At 48.8% G+C, this 23,504-nt stretch overlaps 1 protein-coding gene across 3 annotated transcripts in view; it reads left to right on the top strand.

The window, feature by feature from the left end:
* PRKCZ (protein kinase C zeta) overlaps positions 1-23,504 on the top strand; it is a 135,258-nt gene that overhangs the window by 78,049 nt on the left and 33,705 nt on the right. For 2 of the 3 annotated variants that reach the window (XM_023738707.1, XM_004384325.2), the window contains exons 5-9: positions 12,164-12,249; positions 16,348-16,479; positions 18,520-18,601; positions 19,770-19,822; positions 22,020-22,208. In XM_023738707.1, the coding sequence (XP_023594475.1) occupies positions 12,164-12,249; positions 16,348-16,479; positions 18,520-18,601; positions 19,770-19,822; positions 22,020-22,208 (542 nt within the window). The remainder of the gene's footprint in view (positions 1-12,163; positions 12,250-16,347; positions 16,480-18,519; positions 18,602-19,769; positions 19,823-22,019; positions 22,209-23,504) is intronic. The other variant, XM_023738708.1, reaches the window with a different exon arrangement.

Here is a 23,504-nt window from a genome sequence, read left to right as displayed (position 1 = left end):
CCAACTGAAAGGTTGATGGTTGAACCCACCAGCATCTCCAGGGGAGAAAGATGTGACAGTCTGCTTCCATAAAGAGTACAGCCTTGGAAACTCCATGGGGCAGTTCTACTCTGTCCTATAGGGTCACTGTGAGTCAGCATTGACTCGACAGCGATGGATTTGGTTTGGTTTGCGGGTAGAGTCTAAAAGTCCAGTTAGGGTCTCAGCCATGTTGATTCTTCCTGTGGGCCTGTCTCCCAGTTTCTGCTGTCTGCTGGCAATCCTTGGTGTTCCTTTGCTTAAAGATGGCTCCTCACATGGCATCTATCTTCCCCTGTGTACGTTTCTGTGTCTGTTCTGCTCTTTGTATATCTCAGAAGTGATTAGATTTAGGACCCACCCTACACTGGCATGACCTCATTAACACAACAAAAGAGAAACCCTATTTCCAGACAGGATCATGTTAGCAGGTACAGGGATTAGGACCTCACCACATATTTTGGGGGGCACAATTCAGTCCATAACAGAGGGTTAGACTGATTCTAGCTCCTCCTCATTCCCCTCTGGTCATCTTCTCACCCCATTTTACATTGTGGGGCACCTTTCCCTGGTTCTGAGCTGCTTCTTACCTCAGCAGCACTCCACTTAGCACTCTGCTGTGCTCCGGGTACCTCCCAGTCACTGGCCTCCATTTGTGGCTGCTGAATTTGGGATTCCTGGATCCCAAAATTTGAGAGATTATTTCAGCTACTTGGGGACAACTTCTGAGGCTGGTCATGTCACAACAAAGAGGTGGTCCATGAGGAGCTCAGAGCACCGCCCCCCCCCCAAAATGAATCCATAAAGGAAACTCACTACATAGAAATGACACACGTTCAGCACTAATTTATTTGTAGCTGATTATTTGGAAGTTGATACATGTTTTTCCATAAAAACATTGTGAAAATACCAGTTATTCTCTGCACCATTTCATAAAAATGTCATGCATATCATGACAAATAGGTATCTCTGCAATAAAAATTATTAGAAAGCAGAGCTTTTTATAATATAACCCCTCCCCCTCAAAACATCTCAAGATTAGTTTTCTTATGATTACTGGTGTGAAGGAGAAGGTTTGAGAATGAAGGGATGGCGTCTGACAGGCTTTGGGGTACCTGTGCTTCCTAGAAACCAGTGGCTGTGACCCTCATACCCCCCTGCTTCGTCCACATGTTGGACTGAGTGCTTTGGGCCCTCACTGAGCACCAGGCCCTGGCCTGGCCACTCTAGTCCTCACTACTCCCAATGGCTCCCAAGAAGCAGAAGTCTTTCCATTATTTAAGCACTTTCTCACTGAAAACATTCTGTAACCTGATTCTGAACATGTCCTCACTGGATCCTTGTTCATCCTCCATTGTATTTTTTGTGAAAGTAAATAAACTTCTGTGAACACAGGAGGAGGAGGACAGATCATTTGAAAGAGGCTAAAACATGGGTAAAGCCACATGCAGAACATTTGAGGCCTCCCACAGGGGCCTGTCCTATGGGCTGTGGGACCTTTTGCTCAGAGCATCCTCCCATAGGCCATTTCATACCATGTCTGTCCACCAGAGCACCCCAGGCCCTAGTACAGCCCCAGCTCCACACAGGGATTGTCCCTTCTAAATGAGACACTGAAGTCACCCTACACCCATAGGAAGTGCTTCCTCATTCCTCCCTTTCTTACCGCTGTGTGACTCCCACCCTACACCCTACCTCAGCCCGCCATCTCCCACTCCACCCCTTGCTTTGCTGCCCCCCCACCAGCTCATTCTACCTCTGAGCCTTCACACTGGTGGTTCCACGTGGTTCCCTGCAGCTCCAAGATTCTGTTTGAAGTGCCTTCCTCCCCAGTACGCACCTACCCAACCCATGTCACCTCCCCAGGACAGCGTATGTGGTTTCTGCCCCTAAATCCATTGTTTTTCTCCCCAGCCTGATTACCTCCCCCTATTTTGTTCTGCACTTTGACTGCCTGATTGGGACATCAGTGCGTGATGCAGGGACACCGCCCTTTGCCCGTTTTGCTCCTGCTGACTCCCCTTACTCAACCTCTTTTTCTGGAGCGCTTGCCAGTTTAAACACTCACTGTGCTGATCATCATGATTGGTCTACTCACTGGGCAGGACTCTTTCTGCTCTCCGTGGTACCCAGCACCTGGAGCAGCACCATGGGAGAAGGCCTGCAGCATCCAGAACCAAGTAAATGCCTGGGCAGCACAGGTCTGTGTGAGGACCTGCGGCTGTGACTGAAACCAGAGCCTTGTGTCTCGTTCTGGCCAGTTCAGAGCACACTTGTCTTATCTTTTCTGTTTACTTATCTGATGTGTTTGTGGTGTTGTTGTGGCAAGAGCACATTTCTTGTGCACTGAGTGGTTGTGGGGAGAAGCCTCTGGAAAGCTCACTGCCCCATGTGACCCAGAGCTGTGGTGGGCACTGTCCCCCTAGAGTTCACTTCCTCCTCAGTCACCCACTCCACCAGGGCTCTGCTCCCACTGCGTGGGGTCCCTGTGTCTTTTTTAAGTCCTGCCCTTGATGTTTTATGTTATTTTTCACTTAACCTTTAAAAAACCATGACACATTTTAAATCCCTTTTTAAACCAGGAAATAGATTAGTGGTTAAAATCAGAGGTCTGAGTTGGAGCCTAGTGGGTGGGGCAGAGACCCCAGATGGGGGTTGCTGCACCTCCAGCAGCCAGCCTTGGAGGCCTCAGAAGAGCTGCCCCCCTTCTTGCACTCATATCCCAGCCAAGGTACCTATCCCACCCCATCCTGCTCATCGCTGCCTCAGCCCCTCAGATGCGTCTCATGTAGGGGTGACGCAATAGACAATCTCATCCTGACAGCTCTCCCGGGCACCCAGGCCTTCCCAATGCACAGCAAAGTCACTCTGAGGTGTCTGTAAGGTCGGAGGTTGCACGTGGGTGACACGGGTGGTCAGTGCACTTTGGCGTGCACTCGAGGTCCCAGAGGGCTTCCTGTAACCATATGGGGACATCCACCCCATCACTGTGGGGCGTTGCTCATGGTGGAGGGGCAGGCTGATGCATGCCCTGGGGCTCACCCAGGTTCCCCAGCAACAGCAAGCATATAACCCCGGAGCAAACTCCGCTTCTAGAAAGATCACGTGGTGGCTCGTAGTAGCATGGGAGCCTTTGGACAGAAGATGCAGTCGGAATGGACAGGGAGACCCAGACTAAGTGCACTGTGGACCGAACCGGCCTAACTCCTGGGCAAGCTAGACACCCACAGGGTGACCAGACAGCTGAGAAGTGTCGTGCTTCTGGTCACTCACCCCTACCCCACCACACATGTAGTGTGTGCATATGCACACACTCACACATGCCCATATGTATGTACATGTATACACACGTGGGTGCATACTACACATGCACAGGTGCACATGTGCACAACTCTCTCACATGTACGTATATGCTCATGTACACACACATGCACGTGTACACACACCCTGTGTGCAGACCTGGATATCTGGGTGACAGGACGTCTCAGCCCTGGAAGCATGGCGCTCTCCACTGTTGATGTTCTTGGGTCAAATATCTGAGTGTCTGGAATGAGCGGCTACCAAATGCATACAGGGGAGACCTGGGTAAGGATGGCAGGTGGCCCTACCCTCCAAGAGTTCAGGGTCAGCGGGAATCACATCCCGGAGGCTGCACAGTCAGGAGGTAACCAGTGCCCACCCTGCTCCTGCCTCGGGGGTGGCTGTACCCCAGCATTGCAACCAATGGCCCCTCTCTGGCTAGCCCTGGGTGACTGCCCTGGGCTGCTGAGCAGGGCAGTGGGTTTGTTTCCAGCAAACACTATGGTGTGGGGTGTGGTCAGCTGCCATCCTGACCCGCTAGAAATTCTGCAACACCACACTTGCATCCCAAGCTGGAGCTGAAACCCGGGAGCCTAGTCCGTTTGTCTCATAGCCTTGTTGCTCTAAGCTTAGTTCTTTAACATGTGTTTCCTTGGCTTTGTCAGAGCTCTCAGGCCCTCGATTGCCATGGAGACGGAGCTTGTTAACATTTGCATGGCTGTCTAATTATAGAATTTCAAAGCAGAGCAGAGAGCTTCTCTGAAGGTTGTCTGCGCTCAGGTTGAAAGAGGGAAAAGAAGCGACCACCCTCAGTGCTGCCAGGTTTTCATGGTTCCATGTGTGTCCACCCACCCCTGGGGGGCCTGCTTGTGTCCCCCCTGGAGGGACAAACAGAACAGCACCAGGGGGTGACAAAAAGTGCTCACATCCACCCCATGGGCAAGTGGGCATCAAACCCATGCTGACCCTGGAGCCCGCGCCATCTACTTGGTGGGAGGGAGCCCGTCCTCACACAGCACTGACCACAGCGGCCCGCAGGGACACAGGAGTAGCCTTGAGGCCATGTCCCAGGGCGGACTTAGCCAGCACAGGCACTTCCCATCACCCATGCTCTTGGGGACTTTTCCCAGGACTCTCTTTCCGCGGAGCCTCTGTGGTGATCATGAATGACATTGACATGCAGCATCAGGCACACGGACTTCCCTTGACTGGCCAGTGGAGAGAGGGGTGGGCCTCTGCCTACACCTGCTCTCTGAGGACGACCCTTTCCCTCTCTCTACAATACAGACTTGTCAGTTCAGGTCAGGACAGGGACTGTTACTTTTCAGGCTGAATCCCAAATCTGAAAATTGCCGGAAGCTGGTGGCCGCTGGCCTGTGGAGGGGAGGGGCTGGCTGGGTGGTATGGGGGGAAGGGGCTGCCTGAGGCCTGGCTGCAGACTCAGAAAGACACGGTGTGCTCCCAGAGCAGCCCCACACTCAGGGAACCTTCTAGTGAAATGTCCCAAGTGTGGAAGTTTTTGTGTTTGGGGCAGTTGCCATTGTGGGAATATTTTAGATTTTCAAAGAGGACCCTAGCAGTCGACTCAAAAGTAGAGGAGGCCACAACCCCACCCTGATCATGAGAAGAACGCCAGACAATCCCATTGAGAGGCATCCTACAAACACCTGGCCGGTCCTCAAAACTGTCATGACCATCAGTCTTAGTTACCTGGTGCTGCTATAACAGAAATGCCATAAGCAGGGGGCTTTAAAGAACAGAAGTGTATTTTCTCACAGTCCAGGAGCCTAGAAGTCTGAATTCACGGCACTGGCTCTAGAGAAGGGCTCTCTCTCTGTTGACTCTGGGGAATGATCTTTGTGTCAGCTTCTTTAGCCTGTGTTCCTTGATTCCTTGGTGATCTCCCTGTGGCATCTGTCTTCCCCTCTTTGTGCTTCTTGTCTGTGTCTAGGCCACTCTTTATATCACTCAGGAGTGATTAAGTTTAGGGCACATCCCACACTGATATGGCCTCATTAACATAACAAAAACCCCATTGCCATCGAGTTGATTCTGACTCATAGTGACCCTATAGGACAGAGTAGAACTGTACCATAGGGTTTCCATGGAGCTGCTGGTGGATTTCAACTGCTGACCATTTAGCTGAGTTCTTAAACACTGCGCCACCAGGGCTCCATCATAACAAAGAAAACCCTATTTCCAAATTATAGGGTCAGGATTCCAGTACATACTTTCAGGGGGCACAATTCAATCCATAACACCACCTAAGACAAGAAAAGTCTGAGAAAACCTCACAGCACAGAGGAGCCTAAGGAGACATGACAACTAAATGTTACGTGGGATGCTGGGACAGATAAAGGACATTAGGGGAAAGTCAGGGAATACATATATAGACTTTAGTTGATAATAACGTACCAACATTGCTTCTCTAAGTGTAATTAACATAGCATACTAATGTAAGATGCTAATAATAGGGGAACCTGGGCGTGGGTACACAGGAACTTTCTGTACTGTCTTCTCAACTTTTCTGTAAATCTAAAACTGTTCTAAAAAACAAAGTCTATTAAAGAAAAGCCGAGGAGGGCTCTAACTTGTCTGGAATTCAGTTAATAGTGTTGTCGTTGTTGTGTGCTGTCGAGTCAATTCTGACTCACAGTGACCCCATGTGACAGAGGAGAAGTGCCCCATAAAGTTTTCTTGGCTATAATCTTTACAGAAGTAGATCACCAGGGCTTTCTCCTGCACAGCCGCTGGGTGGGTTCAAACTACCAACCTTTCAGTTAGCAACTGAGTGTTAACCCTTGAGTCACCAGGGCTCTCAGTTGTGACAGATGTGTTATAGTTATGTAAGATGGTAACACTAGGGATGCTGGCAGCGGGTATATGGGAACTCTCTTTGCAAATTCCTGTGAATCTAAAATTACTCCAAAATAAAAAGTTTATTTCCAAAAAAAATAAATAAAAAGTTAAGGATACCCTGCTGCCTCCCCTCACCCCGTGGTTCCTGGGGCTCTCCTGGCCACTCCTCCCAGGCAGTGATGCGGACGTGGATCAGACGTCCCGGGGCCCCCACCTTCCCATGCAGTCGCCCTTGGGACAAGGTTGGGGCCCCCTGAGGTGCAGGCACCTTGGGGTGCCAAGGTCCTGTCTGGTCTTCTCACCTCTTAGGGGGGATTATCAGGTTATCAGTTGCCATCAAGTCAATGCTAACTCATGGCGACCCCATGAGTGTCAGAGTAGACCTGTGCTCCATGAGAGTTTCTTTTTAATTATTATTATTTTATTTGGTGAAAATATACTCAGTAAAACACACCAATTCAACAATTTCTACATGTACAATTCTGTGACATGGATTACATTCTCCAGGTTGTGCAACCATTCTCGATATCTTTTCCAAATTATTCCACCACCTTTAAGATAAAACTCATTCCCCCTAAGCTTGTCATCTAACCTTTCTAGTTGCTGTTGTCAATTTGATCCCATTCAGATAGTTTTTTAAGAGAGCCCAGTGCTCAAGGCAGACATTCTCCATATTGTTTCAATGGCTGAGTTTTCGGAAGTAGATCGCCAGGCCTTTCCTTCGAGGCACCTCTGGGTGGACTCAGAAACACCACGCAGCCTAGAACACCCTGTGTTGGGCCAGCTGGGTGAGATATGTCCCTCAGGCTCAGCTGCTTGTCCCTCAGGGCCCAGGGGCTGATGGGCCTTGCTGACACGGCCTCTTTCCTTGGACTTGCTGCCACTTTAGTCCTTCTCTCTCATTGCCCTTCCATGCCTGGGAGCAGCTGAGACTATCCCGGAGGCTCTGACCAGTCTCAGGTGAGACACACATTCCAGCTGCTGCAGAGAGACGGGGGGTGGGTGGCTGAAAGGGTACGGGTGCTGCCTCTGAGCTGCACAGGGAGCAGGACAACTCCTCGGAGACTCAGAGAGCTTGCGTTTCATTTTCTAAAATTTGTTGTGTTTTATTTGAAACAAAAATTTACCACCTGCTCCCACCCCCTTCCACAAGAAAAATAATTTCAAAATCAATCCTTGAAGTTATTAAAAATGTGCTTGCTGAAAGTGAAGAGGACTTGAAGCACTTACTGAAGAAGATGAAAGACTACAACCTTCAGTATGGATTACACCTCGACATAAAGAAAACGAAAATCCTCACAACTGGACCAATAAGCAACGTCATGATAAACGGAGAAAAGATTGACGTTGCCAAAGATTTCATTTTTCTTGGAACCACAATCAACACCCGTGGAAGCAGTGGTAAAGAAATCAAAGACGTATTGCATAGGGCAAATATGCTGCAAAATACCTACTTTAAAGTGTTAAAAAACAGAGATGTCACTTTGAGGAGTAAGGTGTGTCTGACCCAAGCCATGGTATTTTCAATCGCCTCATATACATGAGAAAGCTGGACAATGAATAAGGAAGACCAAAGAAGAATTGATGCCTTTGAATTATGCTGTTAGCAAAAAATATTGAATATACCATGGACTGCCAAAGAGCGAACAAATCTGTCTTGGAAGAAGTACGACCAGAATGCTCCTTAGAAGCAAGGACGGTGAGACTTTGTCTCACTTACTTTGAACGTGTTATCAGGAGGGACCAATCCCTGGAGAAGGACATCATGCTTGGTAAAGTAGAGGGTCAGTGGGAAAAAGAAAGAACCTCAACAAGATGGATTGACATGGTGGCTGCAACAATGGGCTCAAGCATCACAAGGATTATGAGGATGGCACAGGACCAGGCAATGTTTCGTTCTGTTCTGTGTGGAGTTGCTGTGAGTCAGAACCAACTCCATGGCACCTAACAGCAACAACGACAACATCAAAAAATGCGATGGGATTATTTGGAGATGAGTTTGAGGAAGGTATTTGAAATTAGTTTATAATCATATCCAGCTTTGTGGGACTTTGCTTCCTCCCTCTATGGTTTTAAATTTAAATTTTGTTTGTTTCACGTAGCATTTGTTACATACCAAGAATGAGTAACTTCAGTATATTACAGAGCATCTCGATACAGTGGACCTGTGTACTCGCACCAGTCACCAAATTGTACGTGTGAAAATGGTTGAAAATGGCAAATGTTTGTTATATATATTGTACCATGATTAAAAATAAACAATTCACCCATTCCTGCACGCCATCCACCCACCTTGAATTTGAGATTGAGCATTCACTTATTTAAAAAATGTCATCACATAGAAAGTCCCTGGGTGGCACAGTTTGTGCGCAGCTGCTAACCAAGAAGTTGATGGTTCGAATCTACCCAGTAGCACCGTGGAAGAAATAGGCCTGGCAATCTGCTTCCATAAAGATTGTTGTTAGGTGCCATCAAGTTGGTTCCGACTCATAGTGACCCTATGTACAACAGAACAAAATGTTGCCCGATCTTGTGCCATCCTCACAGTCGTTGCTGTGTTTGAGCCCATTGTTGCAGCCACTGTGTCAATCCATTTTGTTGTGGTTCTTCCTCTTTTTCGGTGACCTTCTACTTTACCAAGCATGATGTCCTTCTCCAGGGACTGGTCCTTCCTGGTAACACATCCAAAGTAACTGAGACAAAGTCTCACCGTCCTTGCTTCTAAGGAGCATTCTGGCTGTACTTTTTCCAAGACAGATTTGTTTGTTCTTCTGGCAGTCCATGGTATATTCATTATTCTTCACCAATACCATAATGCAAATGCATCAGTTCTTCTTACCCTATAGAGCAATTCTATTCTGTGATACATGGGTCTCCTAAGTCACAAATCAACAACTGAAAATAAAAACGAATGTCATCACATAAGCATGTATTTTAAAATAATATGTTGCTTATCTTTTAGTTTTTAAACATGATATTTTTATATCATCCTGGGATTTTGTTTTGTGACGTTTCAAAGATGTGTTTTTGCTGCCAAGTGTGGCTGAAGTTGGCGTTAACAGCTGATTAATGTTCCGTTGTGTAGTCACACCATGGTTTATCTGTTCTCTTGTTGATGGGCCTCCGGGTCTTTTTGAACATCTTGAATGTTCCCCGAGCCCACATGCAAGAGCTTCTCTTGGGCCTTGACTTAGCAGTGGAATGGCTGGGGCACAGAGGAAGAAAATGCTCCTCCTTAAAAAAACTTCTTGTACCGATGCAGACCCTTCCAGGAGAATGAGCGATTTCCAGTTGCTCCGTATCATTGATGGTCTTTGTCGGAGATCTATTTGTGCTGCTCCTATGCATGTGAAAGGATACTACATGTGGTCTTGAAGTTCTCTGGTAACTCATGAGGTTAAGCCTCATTTCAGATTCTCATTCACCATCATTAGTTCTTCTCTGAAGGCCTGTTCTTGCTTTTGTTCATATTTCTGTTGCTGTTTCCTTGTTGACTTACAGAAGTTATTTACATGTCCTGAGTTATGCAGATGTCTTGGCCAGTGTGTAGCTTGTCTTTTCTCTCTCATGATGGTCTTTGTTGACGGATATTAGACCTGCCTTTAATAAAGTCAGGTGAGTTCATCTCCTCCTTTTTGGCTAGTGCGTTTTATGTCTTCAGATTTTTTTTTTAACCCTGAGATTATTAAGATTTCCTATATTTTCTTTCTTTTCTTTTATTGTTTTGCTTCTCATATTTAAGTACTTCCTTTTTGAGGAGCCGGGTTTGTGTATGATGTGAGGCAGAGATTTGTTTTTCTCATTATGGATAACATTCCTGGTCATCTGTGAGGCTCCTCTGTCATATCTGTGCTCCACACCTGTGGGGGCTATGCTGGGCTCTCTGTCCATCCCATTGGCTAGTGTCTTAGTTACCTAGTACTGCTGTAACAAAAAACACCGCAAGTGGGTGGCTTTCAAGAAAAAGAATTTATTGTCTCACAGTTTTGGAGACCAGAAGCCCAAATTAGGGAATTGGCTCTAGGGGAGAGTCCTTCTTTGTTGGTAGCCTGGGAGTTCCTTGGCGTTCCTTGGCATCTGTCTTCTCCCTGTATGTGTCTGTGTCTATTCTGCTCTTTTTATAAGACAACTCTCAGAAGTGATTAGGTTTGGGACCCACCCTACTCCAGTATGACCTCATTCACATAACAAAAGAAAACAAGATCACATTCACAGGTACCGGGGTTAGGACTTCCACATAAGTTTTTACGGGACACAGTTTACCCACAACAGTCCATTTGTCCATCCTGCTGCGGGCTCCCCATGAGTAAGGACCAGTCAATGGAGGGTGGCCGCATGCTCTCTGACATAACTGGTGACTAGTAAGAGTGCATGGAGGATTGAACAGAGGGGGAATTGCCATGTGTGTGCAGCAGGTCAACCCCAGCATCCTGCTTTGGCTGCAGTCAAGTGTTGGTTCTGTCAGTCAGCCTCAGTGTTGGTTTGTTCCTGTAGCCACTGTCTCTGGTTGTAAATGCACGGTCAATTTAATGCCTCCTGAGGGAGGATCCTCCCTCCCGTGCAGTAAAGATAAAGCAGCCTAGGGCGTCCTCGGGTCACTGATGGCCCCAGCTAGAAGTCTGAGCTTCCTGGGGTGGTCGGGCAGGGGTGTCACACATGGGGTTGGCCAGGCAGGGGTGTGGGGGCCACATTAGGGGACGGTCAGTCTCATGGATGTTGGGAGAAGGAGCCCAAAGTGAGCTGGGTGTTGGGCAGGCAGGGGTGGTGAGAAGCACCTATGGTCGCAGGCAGTTCTGCGTGGTGCGGGGCTGCATATGCAGCCCCTCGCAGGAGTGTTCGTGTCTTGCAGACCCCAGGCCCAAATTCAAAGGTGTGACCTTCTGCAGTTGGGGTGGGGGGAGGTCAGGCTGCAGCCCACCCTGCATTTCTTGGGGCTCCTGCTTCCAGAAGGATCCAGTCAGCTTGGTCTCTCGTTTTGTAATAGCTGTGGCCTGCTCTCGGGCAGGTTCCAACCAGAGCTGGTAATTTGCTTTTTTAAAAAACATTTCGTTACAGTTTCCACACTCGTGTACTCATGGAGCTTTCATTTCGCTCATGAAAGTGGCTTTTACAGCAGCGTTTTGTAAGAGCACAAAGCTTCCCTTTGTGCATTATACCTCTGTGGATTTTATTTTTACATGCATCTGTCTCAGAGTGTTTGCAAGGAGCAAAGTGAGAAGCGTGTTTAAGGGAGAATAAAACCAACAGCTCTCGCTGTCAACGCAGTGCCGACATTTTTAATAAAAGATATTATTCCCTTCAAGTTTGAATATTTAATGCATGTTGTGGAAATGATGTCTTTGGTACCTTGCCACTTGAATGTTTGATTCGGCTCATTTGCTTTACTTCTGCCCAAAGGTTTGTGAAGTTAAAGGAAACTGCCAGGGTGTGCATCCTGACGCCTGCCAGTGTCTCAGGTGCAGTGGCGTTGGTCAGCTCTTCGTTTTAACCTGGCCGTGGTCTCAGCGCTGCATCCCTCGCGGCCTCCTCGCACAGGCCTGTGTACATAGTCCCCAACTTGCAGCTCAGTTGAACGGTGTCCCTGTGTGGGAAAAGGACCTGGTTTTCCTAGAGTGGACCAGTGGGAGGGCACGTGGAAAGCAAAACAAACTGAAGGACAGGCAGGGCTGTGAGCATGCTGGCCGAGCGCCGTCCTTCCTGGCAGATGCTGAGCTGCCTGCGGAGAGAGACGTCCCTGGCCAGTCAGGGATGCGTGGCTCTCTGCTTCCATCCCCACACCTGGGCTGTGCCTCCGTGCCACAGTTCTGTGACAAGATAATCATGTGAGGAGAGGAAGTGGGCACGGCCAGCTTTAGATGCCATCCTCCTGCCCTTGGGCTCCTGCAGCCTAATCATGGCCAGCTCTGGATGGCACAGCCTGTCCTCAGCACACCTGGCCTGGTGGCCAAAATGCTATTTCTTTACACCTTTTTCATCTCCTTTCTAGAGTCCATCTACCGCCGTGGAGCCAGAAGATGGAGGAAGCTCTACCGTGCCAACGGCCATCTCTTCCAAGCCAAGCGCTTTAACAGGGTGAGTGTTGTGGAGACACCACTGTGGGGACGCCACCGTGGGTGCAGTGTCACGACGGTGCTGCATGGCTATTACTGTGGCTGTTATTCTGCTTTTTAAAAGCTGAGGGGGAGAGCTGGAGAGGCGCCTCCTGCCTGAGCCACAGGCTCCTTTCCCCACACACACACAGGGGACAAGGGGAGTGCAGGGCCTGAGAGGGCAAGGGGGTGGGAATGCTTTCTCCCACTGCTTGTGGGAGCCTTGCCCAGGGGTTTTGACTCCATTAAGTTTCCAGCTCAAATCGTTTTCAGGGTTGGGACCGTGTGATGAAAGCTCTCAGTGCATCTTGGGAGCCCCCCGCTTCATGTCACCCACCATCGGGGCTCCCCACCTTTCTGCATCCAGGGGGACTGCCCACTCGACAAGTGATAGCAGATGTGTGTTCGCAGCTGCAGGCAGGGTCCCTGCTGCTGAGGGTCTCTATGGACCAGGAAGCTCCAGACGCCCTTCCACCCATCCCCACCCATGCCCCGTCCTACACCCCTTGCCACCCCTTGTACACAGATCCACCACCCTGTCACCAACTCAGTTCATGGACATGTTAACTCAGTCCTGTCACCTCCTTATGATGCTTTTGTACTTTCTATAATGCTTTTATACTTTCTATAAATCAGGTGATTTAGTAGCTTTCTGATGATTCCATTTCAAAACGCGGGAGGGGCAAGGCATTTGACACCTGGAGGCACCGGGACTGTTGGACCTGTGCCATGGAATGGGGATAACCCAGTGAGTGCATGTGAGCAGGCCAGCATGGAGCCCTGGCACTCCACTCCCCACCCTATCCGCATGCCAGGGTAGGTGCTGCCTGGCCCAGTGGCTCAGACACACCCAGGGAGCCCTGTGTTCCAATCTCAGCCCGGCCCATACTGGCCATGTGCCTTGGGCCTGGCCCCGCCTTATGCCCCAGTGTCCTTACCAGCAGAGTGGAGGTGACAGTGATGTAATGGTCGTGGGGAGTGTGTATCATGGTGCCTGGACAGTGTCCCTGGAGGCCGTCCTGTGCCAGGCACAATGGCCACTCTTACCGTGTTGGCATCCACCACACCTTCCCTGCCATAAGGTCCTCATGTGGGTCCTCTGTCAGCCTGGAGTAGACGCTGTCTCTCCCTCATCCTGTCCTTGGGGCCACCCTGGACGGGTTTCAGGGCATTGAGCCACACTCCAGGGCTGGCCAATGTGTTCTGTCCTGGCCTGGGGTGCAGACACGCCAGTGAGGCCCAGGATGTGCTCCTGAGTGACTGTGAGGGGTGTGGACAGCGCTGAGCTCCTGGGCTCAGTGGCAATACTCAGAAGGGCCAGCGCAAGCTGTGCCAGAGAGCCTGGAGGACTTCCTGGAGGAGGTGGTGTCCGTGTGCCCCAGCTGGGAAGTCAGCATGAAGGAGGAATGGGTCCCCCAGGACGTGTCCAAGCAAATGGGGCACAGAGGCCATCAGAGCCTGGCTCCTCACTTGCCACCACAGGGCTCACCCCTCCCTTGAAGAGAGACACCTGCCCCAGCCTGGGCCCAGAGCATAGCCTCCTACTCTCAGACTCAGCCTGCTGGTTTTCTGGGGCTGCTGGCACAAAGCACCACACACTGGGGGCTTAAACACTCGGCCACACCCATGCCGACCATTTTGTGAGGGTTTGGTCAGTTTTCCTAAATGAGTTCAGTTCAGACTAGTCAACGGTACAGTCGTATTCCTTCTCTTTCTTTCTTTTTTAAATCATAGTAAAATATATGTAACAAAACATTTGCCATTTCAACCATTTTTATATGTACAATTCAGTGACATTGATTACGTTCACCATGTCACACAAGTATCACCATTATCTCTTTCTAAATTTTTTCATCACCCTTAATAGAAACTCAGTGCCCCCTAAGCAATAACTCCCCTTTTCCCCCTCCCTCTACCCCTGGTAACCACTGATAACTTTGGTCTCTATGCATTTGCCTCTTCTAGATTCACATTAGTGGGATCATACAATAGTTGGCCTTTTGTGCTTGACTTCTCTCACTTGGCATAATGTTTTCAGGTTTCATCCATGTCATGGCATGTATGAGGACTTCATTTCTCTTTATGGTGGAATAATATCCCATTGTGTGGATAGACCACATTTTATTTATCTATTTATCCTTTGATGGACATTTGGGTTGTTTCCACCTTTTGGCTATTGTGAATAGTGCTGCAGTGAACATTGGTGTACAAGTATCTGTTTGGGTCCCTGCTCTCAATTCTTTGAGGTATATACCCAAGGGTAGAGTTGTTAGGTTATGTGATTATTCGATGTTTAACTTTGTAAGGAACTGCCAAACTGTTTTCCACAGTGGCTGTACCATTTTACATTCCCACCAACAATGGATGAGCGTTCCAGTTTCTCCACAACCTTGCCAACACTTGTTTTCTGTTTTTCTGGTAATAGCCATGTTAGTGGGGGTGAAGTGGTGTCTCATTGTAGTTTTGATTTGCATGTTCCTAATGACTAATAGGGTTGCTATGAGTCGGAACCAACTCGATGTCACCTAACAACAACAACAGTGACTAATAGGGAGCCCTGGCGGCACAGTGGTTAAAAGTTTGGCTGCTAACCAAAAGCTTGGCAGTTCAAATCCACCAGCCACTCTTTGGAAACCCTATGAGGCAGTTCTACTCTGTCCGACAGAGTTGCTATGAGTCAGAATTGACTCGATGGCAGCAGGTTTGGTTTTTGTTTTTGTTTTTTAATGACTAATAGGGTCACTATGAGTCGGAATCGACTGGACGGCACACAACAACAACGACTAATGATGTTGAGCTTCTTTTCATGTGCTTATTTGCCATTTGTGTATCTTCTTTGGTGAAATGTCTATTTAAGTCCTTTGCCCATTTTTTGATTGGGCTGTTTGTCTTTTTGTGGTTGCACTTCCTTATATATTCTGGATATTAAACCCTATTGTTGTTGTTGTTAGGTGCTGTCGAGTCTGTTCTGACTCATAGTGACCCTGTATACGACAGAGCAAAACACTTCCAGTTCTGTGCCATCCTTACGATCATTGTTATGCTTGAGCCCATTGTTGCAGCCACTGTGTCAATCCATCTCATTGAGGATTTTCCTCTTTTTCACTGACCCTCCACTTTACCAAGCTTGATGTCCTTCTCCAGGGACTGGTCCCTCCTGATAACATGTCCAAAGTATGTGAGATAGTTCCCAAATATTTTCTTCCTTTCTGTGGGTTGTCTTCTTCACCAGTCATATTTCTTGTTCTTCTTCAAGAGTAATTTAGGACTCCCTTAAAAGAAAGAAATGTTTTTAAAATGTTTTTTTTAAAAGGCAAAAGAGGGCTAAACATTTAAATAAATTATGGCAGGAAAAATCCTAAAAGGGAAAGCCAGGCCGCTGGTGAGTTGCCCAGATGTAGGACGTGGCTGTTGAGGTGGTGCTGGGCACGCAGGTCACGGCACGCAACAGGGTCTGAAGACGTTCGCCTTCATGCATTGTGTAAAATTCAAAAATTCATGAAAACCTCACTCAGCAAGGTGATCATTGTCATTGATTTCAGATTGATTAAAAATAAAATTGATCATTTTAAATCTTGAAAAATAATGGTTAAAAAAAAAAACCATATACTTGCAATCTGCTCTCTAGCAATTCAAAATCATCACAAATCCAAATGTCTGACAAAGACCATCGTTTTCTCCCTCATTGTCACTCAGATGAGATGGTCTGTATTAGTAGGGCTGGGTGAGGGGATTTCCCCATGACCTTCTCAGCCAGAGCTCGCTCCACCCAGACAGGACTCTGTGCTGCTCAGAACGCTAACAGGCAGAGCTGTGAGGGTAGGCTTCCCTGTCCCTGTATGCAAAGGGGCCTTCTCCAGGCAGGGTCTCAAGTGGCCCAGCCCCCTGGTGCTGTTCCCTGAATGGAGCCAAGAGGGGCTTCTGAGCTGGGGTGGCCCTGGTGCTGGTGTGACGGAAGGGATGATGCCAACTCTGACCTAGCTCTGTGTCATCTTTCGAGAAAATCAGTAGCTGGGTCCCTCAGGAAGCGCAGGCTCCCAGAGGGCAGGGCAAGGCATGACGCTGTCCTGCTTGTATCCAGAGAGCGTACTGCGGCCAGTGCAGCGAAAGGATATGGGGTCTCGGAAAGCAAGGCTACAAGTGTATCAACTGCAAACTCCTGGTCCATAAACGCTGCCACGTCCTCGTCCCACTGACCTGTGAAAAGCATATGGTGAGTCCTGCGGCCAGGGAGGGGTGCCTGTGGGGGGAGTAGGAGGTCCCACCAGGGTAGGAATGGAAAGTGTTGGGACACCTTGGAGGGGGGTGGATGGGTAGGTGGGGAGTCCTGGCCAGGCGAGGCATCGGGGGTGCAGGTGCCTCGGGGAGTAGATCAGGTGGGGAGTCCTACCTCAAGCCCGGGGGCTTCAGGGCACCCCCCCCCGCCCCTCACCCTTTGCCCATGCTAACCCTGTGACCCTTGGTTCCTGCATCTGTCACAGAGAGGTCGTGGTGTCCCCCTGCCACCAGGAACCTTGGGCAGGTCAGTGAGATAAGGGGAGGGGAATCCTCTAGGCTGGAGAGTAAATGACCAAGGGTGGGGGTTGGGGCAGTGAGCATCCCAGAGTGGACCTCCTACTGAGCCCTGGTGCTCTGTGGGGGCCTTGAGTGCACGTCACTGTGCAGGAGTCAGGGGGACGCTCGATGTGTCCCAGTCAGGAAGCAGCCCTGCAGCAGCCATGGCAAAGGCGAAGCCAGGCTAACTCTGCCACTCTCGGGGTGCCCCTCACCACCATGCTTTCCCACCTAAGCATCCCTGGGAAGCCAGTGTGTGCTCCTCATGATGAGCCCATGGTCATGGCAGCAACACCCCTAAGCACCTCTGTATGTTTGGGGCGCTGACAGACTTTCCTCACTGAAGGCTCAGGCCATTTGTGTATCTTTGCCCCCACCTGTCTGTGTCACCATAAACCATGGTGGGAGGGTCTTGGGATGCAGGTTGAATTTTTACTGAACATTTAAGCCCTGCAGCTGTACCAGCGTGTGGTCGGCAGCTGAGGTTTGGGGTTCCTGGCCGCAGGACGCGGTGGGGGTATTGGGAGGGTTGGTGTGTTTGTATCCTTCCACAGTGAGGAGAAACGGCCCCTTGGGGGCTGGGTGCCCTCCCTCCGATAGTGCAGGGCACAGGAACACAGCCCTGATACACACTAGTGCTGGAGTGAATTGCTGGGCCCTTCTGGGAGGCTTTCCAGCCACGTGTACCAGAAACCAGGATGATGCACGCAACCTTTGATACTGCAGGTCCCTTTAGCCCTGGAAAGTAAGAGCAGCCCCAAAGCTCAGGGAGTCCCAGGGCTGTGTGAGGGCTGCATCTGGAACCCAGACCTCACCAACGGAGTGTCTGCATTATGATGTCAGCGTGGGGGCCGGCCCTGGGTGGTGCTCAAGAGTGTGGTTATTGATGAGACTCATGATGTGGGGGTTGGGGGATAGGGGCTAAGCAGTATGTAAAAGACCTCATTTAATAAAGCACCTTCTGAAAGGCCACTCACTGCCCAAGGGACTGAGTGGGCATCTGCGTGGAGCCACAGGTGACTTCCATGTCTTTCCTTTCACACACAGAGCAGTGACCATACAGTGTGGTCATAGAAATGGTGTGTTTACATGGGACATGTACAGGGGAGACCGTGCAGTATGGTTATAAAAATCGTGTGTATACATGGGATGTGTACAAGCGTGACCATACACTGTGGTCATAGAACCGATGTGATTACACGGGATGTGTACAGGGGTGACTGTGCAGTATGGTTATAGAAATGGTGTGTTGACACGGGATGTGTACATGGTGACAGTGTGGTATGGTTATAGAAATGGTGTGTTGACACGCTGTGTACAGGGGTGACTGTGCAGTGTGATGTTAGAAATGGTGTGTTGACATGGGATGTGTACGGGGGTGACCGTGCGGTGTGGTGTTAGAAATGGTGTGTTTACACAGGATATATACAGGGGTGACCATGCAGTGTGATGTTAGAAATGGTGTGTTGACACAGAATGTGTACGGGGTGACCATGCGGTGCAGTGTTAGAAGTGGTGTGTTTACACGGAATGTGTACAGAGGTGACCATGTGGTGTGATGTTAGAAATGGTGTGTTTACAAGGGATGTGTACAGGGGTGACGGTGTGGTGTGGTGTTAGAAACGATGTGATTACATGGATGTGTCCAGGAGTCCTGTGTTGGCGCTCCAGGCACTCTCACTGGCCTCTTTCCCCACAGGATTCTGTCATGCCTTCCCAGGAACCTCCAGTAGATGATAAGAACGATGACGTGGACCTGCCCTCCGAGGAGACTGATGGAAGTAGGCCTGCTGCTTTCTCGCTTCTCCTCATCTGGGGGCCACTTTTGTCCACCTCCACTTCCTGACACCATCAGTTCTTCCAAATCCTGTCTGCTCCCCGAGGGTCTATATGAACAGGCATGGCGGCCTGGCCAGTGTGCTGGGGATGGCACTCCAGGGCCACCCTTGTCTGAGTGCCCCTGATGGATCTCTGGGCAGGGACGGGCAGTTGGGGCAGGATGGGTGAGCAGGGGCAGCCTTCCCTGGAGCAGCTGGAGCAGCAGCTTAGTGGGACACCACTTTTGGAGTCTGGGAGAGGTCCTCTCCCTCTGCGCAGAGGAGTTCTAGAAGCCCTCTTAGTATGCCTGCTACCTTGCCTGGGTGTCTCCCCACAAACCTGCTAATGTATGTGCCCAGGACCCCTGGTCCCCACTCTGTGGCATAGCGGTTATGTGTTTTCCTGTGTTTTGGGGGAGGGGAGCGTTTTTTTCATGTTAAAAAGCATTCAGAGAGATTTCAAACAACAGTTGGATTGATGACCCAGCTCTGAGCTTCCACAGCTCTGAAACATTCCAATGATGTGTGATAGCTCTAGCTTTGTTTTGGTAAACCTGAGTTCCTGGCACCTACAGGTTAAATGAGATCATGAAACATAAAACACTTAGCTCGGCCCCTCACCCAAAGGAGACTCCAAATATACACCCACGCATCCGTTTATCTGTCTATCCATCTGTCCATCCATCCGTCTGTCCATCCATCCGTCTGTCCATCCATCCGTCTTTCCATTCATCCACCCATCCACGTATCCACCCACCCACCCACCCACCCATCCATCCATCCATCCATCCATCCATCCATCCATCCATCCGTCCACATACTCTTAGAAAAAAGATTGGAAGACTAGACACCAAAATCTTATGACTGGCTAATTCTGGATAAGTCAAGATGCAAATCCCAGGGGAAGCCTATTACTAATGTAGATTCTCAAGCCCTGTCCCCTAGATGTGATGCATTTTCCATCAGACTCTCGTTGAGTTGAATGAATCGGGGCTGGTCTGCAGGCTTGCCCTGAGCAGCACTGGCTGGGCCTGGGCCACTGTGTCCATCCAAGGCCCATGGAGTCCCTGTGTTCTCTGGCCTATTCCTGACAATGCCTGTAACATCTCTTTTTTCTCCCTTTCTTCGCTAGTTGCTTATATTTCTTCAACCCGGAAACATGACAACATTAAAGATGATTCTGAGGTGAGTGTATCAAATAGCTCATTCGAATTTCCAATATCCTTCTCATTTCTGGCGCAATGATGAACATGTAAAGATGGACTAGATAGGGTAGGGAATTATTGCTGATCTTCCTAAATGAAACTGCGGTGTTGTGGACATCTAGGAGAAGAGCTTGATTCTTGGGCATTTTGCGGTGAAGTCCTGGCAGTCGTCCACATACTTAGCACAGAGGTCATCTCTGATAGATAGATGGACAGAGAGTAACTGACTATGGCAAGACATCCATTGTGCATCTTGATGGTAATGATACCATGCTTGCTGTACAATTCTTACAGAGATGCAGGCCTGGGGGGCAGAGTGTCATTAGCTGGGTCTCTGTGTCCTTGTGCCCAATGGCAGGTCTGGTCTGAGTCAGGGGAAGGGGACCACTCTGAGCCTTGGGCTGCTCTTCTGTAGAGATGAGGAACTAGTCATACCTTCCTCTGGGCTGCTGTGTCATCAGTGGGGTCTTGCTTCAGGCACATTCTTTATGAATCCCCCAGAGGCTGCTGTTCCCAAAGGCAAATTGGGATCCAATTACTGGTGCTGCCCTTGATCCTGACTCAAAGCCCTGTGTGAGTCTGGCCATCTCCCTGGCACCCTCTACACCCAGACAGCAGAACAGGCCCCAGGTCTGGCTCTTGAGCTGAGGCCTTTCATCTCTACCAGCTTTGGCTAGTTGAGGATACACAATTCTATCGTCTTTCCAAGCAAGGACAACAGAGTAATACAAGCTGCTGTTTTTAACCTTTTTTTACAAAATCTCAAGAAATAGCTCCACCTTGCAAGGCCTTTCCCAGAGTGGCTGACAGATGTCACTCTCCAGGACTCTAGATGTTTCTAACTGATCATTCTCTGTCTGCAGTGAGGTAGGAGCACTACGAATGCAGAATCCATTTTGTTCCACAGAGCAGCACCACACAGCTCCCTCCTTCCCCCAGCACAGATGTCCTTGCCAGAAACCACTCACAGGAGGGAAGCTTCTGTTCCTAATTGGATCGCCTTGCTCTTTCATTATGTATTTCTAGTAATACTTGCTCTGGGGTTTGGCAGATCTTTGCAGCCATTAGTGGGTTATACTTTGTAATCCCCCCAGGGGGAGCCCGACAATAGGAAGACTGGCTCAGGCGCTCCAGTGATCCAGCCCAGATGGCTGGGCATCTCTGGGCCCTATGGCCATCTCTTTAGCTGGTTCTGGGGCCCCAGGCATCCCACACCACTCACGAGGACCACCTGTGGCTTGTGACCAGAGCCACATCTGTAGCAATGAGTAGCTTTGGAGTTTCTAGCTGTTCCTTTCAGAAGCTCCACACTCTTTGTTTTTGTTGTTAGCTGCTGTTGAGTGGACTCCAACTCATGGCGAGCTTATGTACAATAGGACAAAGCGTGCCTGGTCCTGTGTCATTGTTCGAGTCCATTGTTGTGCCTTTTGTGCCAGTCCATCTCATTAAGGGTCTTCCTTGCCCACACTGTCCCTCCTCTTCACCAAACATGATGTCCTTCTCTAGCAATTGATCCCTCCCATTGGCACAGTGGTTAAGCACTTGACGGCTAACGGAAAGGTTGGCGATTCGAACCTACCAGCCACTCCTCAGGAGAAAGCTTTGGCAATCTGCTTCCATAAAAAAAATTTACAGCCTTGGAAACCCTATGGGGCAATTCGACTCTGCCCTATAGGGTCACTATGAGTCAGAATCAATTCGATGGCAACGGGTTTGGTTTGGTTTTTTTGGTGTCATGTACAAAGCAAGCAAGTCAGACAATGTTCTGTTGTGATTCATAGAGTTTTCATGGGCTAATTTTTGGAAGTAGATTACCAGGCCTTTCTTCCTAGTCTGGAAGCTCTTCTGAAACCTGCCCACCATGGGTGACCCTGCTGATATTTGAAATACCGATGGCATAACTACCAGCATTATAGCAACATGCAAGCCACCACAGGATGAAAAACTGACAGATGGGTGGTGGCCACACTCTTTAGTTCTTTGTTTTTATTTCCTGAGTTGGATTGGAGGGTGGGGACTTTAGTGCAGAGAGTCAACACTCTGAGTGAGGAGAGCTGTGGGCTGTGAGCCCTGTGGCGCTGGGTCCTGGTTGATTGGAATGAATGAGGCATCATTCTCTGACTCTCCAAAGTTCCCTTTTATCCATTTTCTTTTGTTTTGTTCCTGCCCTCCCATAGGACCTTAAACCGGTTATTGATGGGATGGATGGAATCAAGATATCTCAGGGGCTCGGGCTGCAGGACTTCGACCTAATCAGAGTTATCGGACGTGGGAGCTACGCCAAAGTCCTCTTGGTGAGGTTGAAAAAGAACGATCAGATCTATGCCATGAAGGTGGTGAAGAAGGAGCTGGTCCATGACGATGAGGTCAGTCCCTTGGGGGGCCCGCAAAATGAGTACTTCCCCAGCAATGGGTGTATGTTGGGGAATTCCCATGCTTGAAGAAGTCATTTGAAGACCTCAATAAACACATGAGCCCTCTGGATTTTAATGAAATGGATCAGTGCAAGGAGAGTGAAATTCATAAATTCACAGAGTGTTTGTGTTGCAAAGTAAGAAGAGTTGAGTTGGGTGAGCTGAACACCACCATTGTTATCGTGAAGTCCCTTTGGTCTAGGTGGGATCTGTGTCTTTGGGGTGGAGGGTAGAGTGAGGCAGGAAGGACACCCAGAGGTGGTGGCCCCATTTCTGTCCAGGTGTGGCCCCTGCTGGGCCCAGCCACCTTCACAAACAACTTTGTAGACATGCTGGGACTGTGGTAGCTTCATGTGTTGAAACTTCTCAAGCCAATGTTTTCTGAAGTAGAAGTTAAGGTTATACAATCGATTGTTTATTTGTTGGAGTCTTAATTCTGGCTCTGTGTCCTTTTTATTTTTTTTCCTTTTAATTGTGGTAAAATACACACAACATAAAATTTATCATTTTAGCCATTTTAAAGTGTACATTTCAGTGGCATTAAGTACATTCACAAGGTTGTACAACCATCACCACTATCTAATTCTAGAACTTTTTCATCATCCCAAATGGAGACCACATACCCATTAAGTAGGCACTCCCCCTACCCCTAGCCCAGCTCTTAGAAACCACCAGTCTACTTTCTGTCTCTATGGATTAACCTATTCTGGACACTTCATATAAATGGAATCATACAATATGTGACTTTTTGTGTCTGGCTTCTTTGACTTAGCATGATGTTTTCAAGGTTCATCTATGTCGTAGCATGATTCAGTACTTCACTCGTTTTTATGGCTGATTAATATTACATTATATAGATAGACCACATTGTGTTTATCCATTCATCTGTTGATGGACACTTGGGTTGTTTCTACCTTTTGGGTGTTGTGGATAGTCCTGCAATGAACTTGGGTGTACATGTATCTGCTTGAGTCCTTGCTTTCAAGTCTCTTATGTATATACCTAGGAGTGGAATTGCTGAGTCACATGAAAATTCTATGTTTAACTTCTTGAAGAACTGCCAGACTCTTTTTCACAGTGGCTGCACCATTTTATATTCCCACCAGCAATGCACAAGTGTTCTAGTTTTTCCACATCCTCATCAACACTTGGTATCATCTTTTTTATTTTAGCCACTCCAGTAGGGATGCGGTGGTATCTCATTGCGGTTTTGACCTGCATTTCCCTTATGACTAATGACATTGTCTT

The sequence above is a fragment of the Trichechus manatus genome, unplaced genomic scaffold (assembly GCF_000243295.1).
Source record: "Trichechus manatus latirostris isolate Lorelei unplaced genomic scaffold, TriManLat1.0 scaffold00122, whole genome shotgun sequence".
Classification (NCBI taxonomy): domain Eukaryota; kingdom Metazoa; phylum Chordata; class Mammalia; order Sirenia; family Trichechidae; genus Trichechus; species Trichechus manatus.
This window is presented reverse-complemented; position numbering and strand designations above follow the sequence as displayed.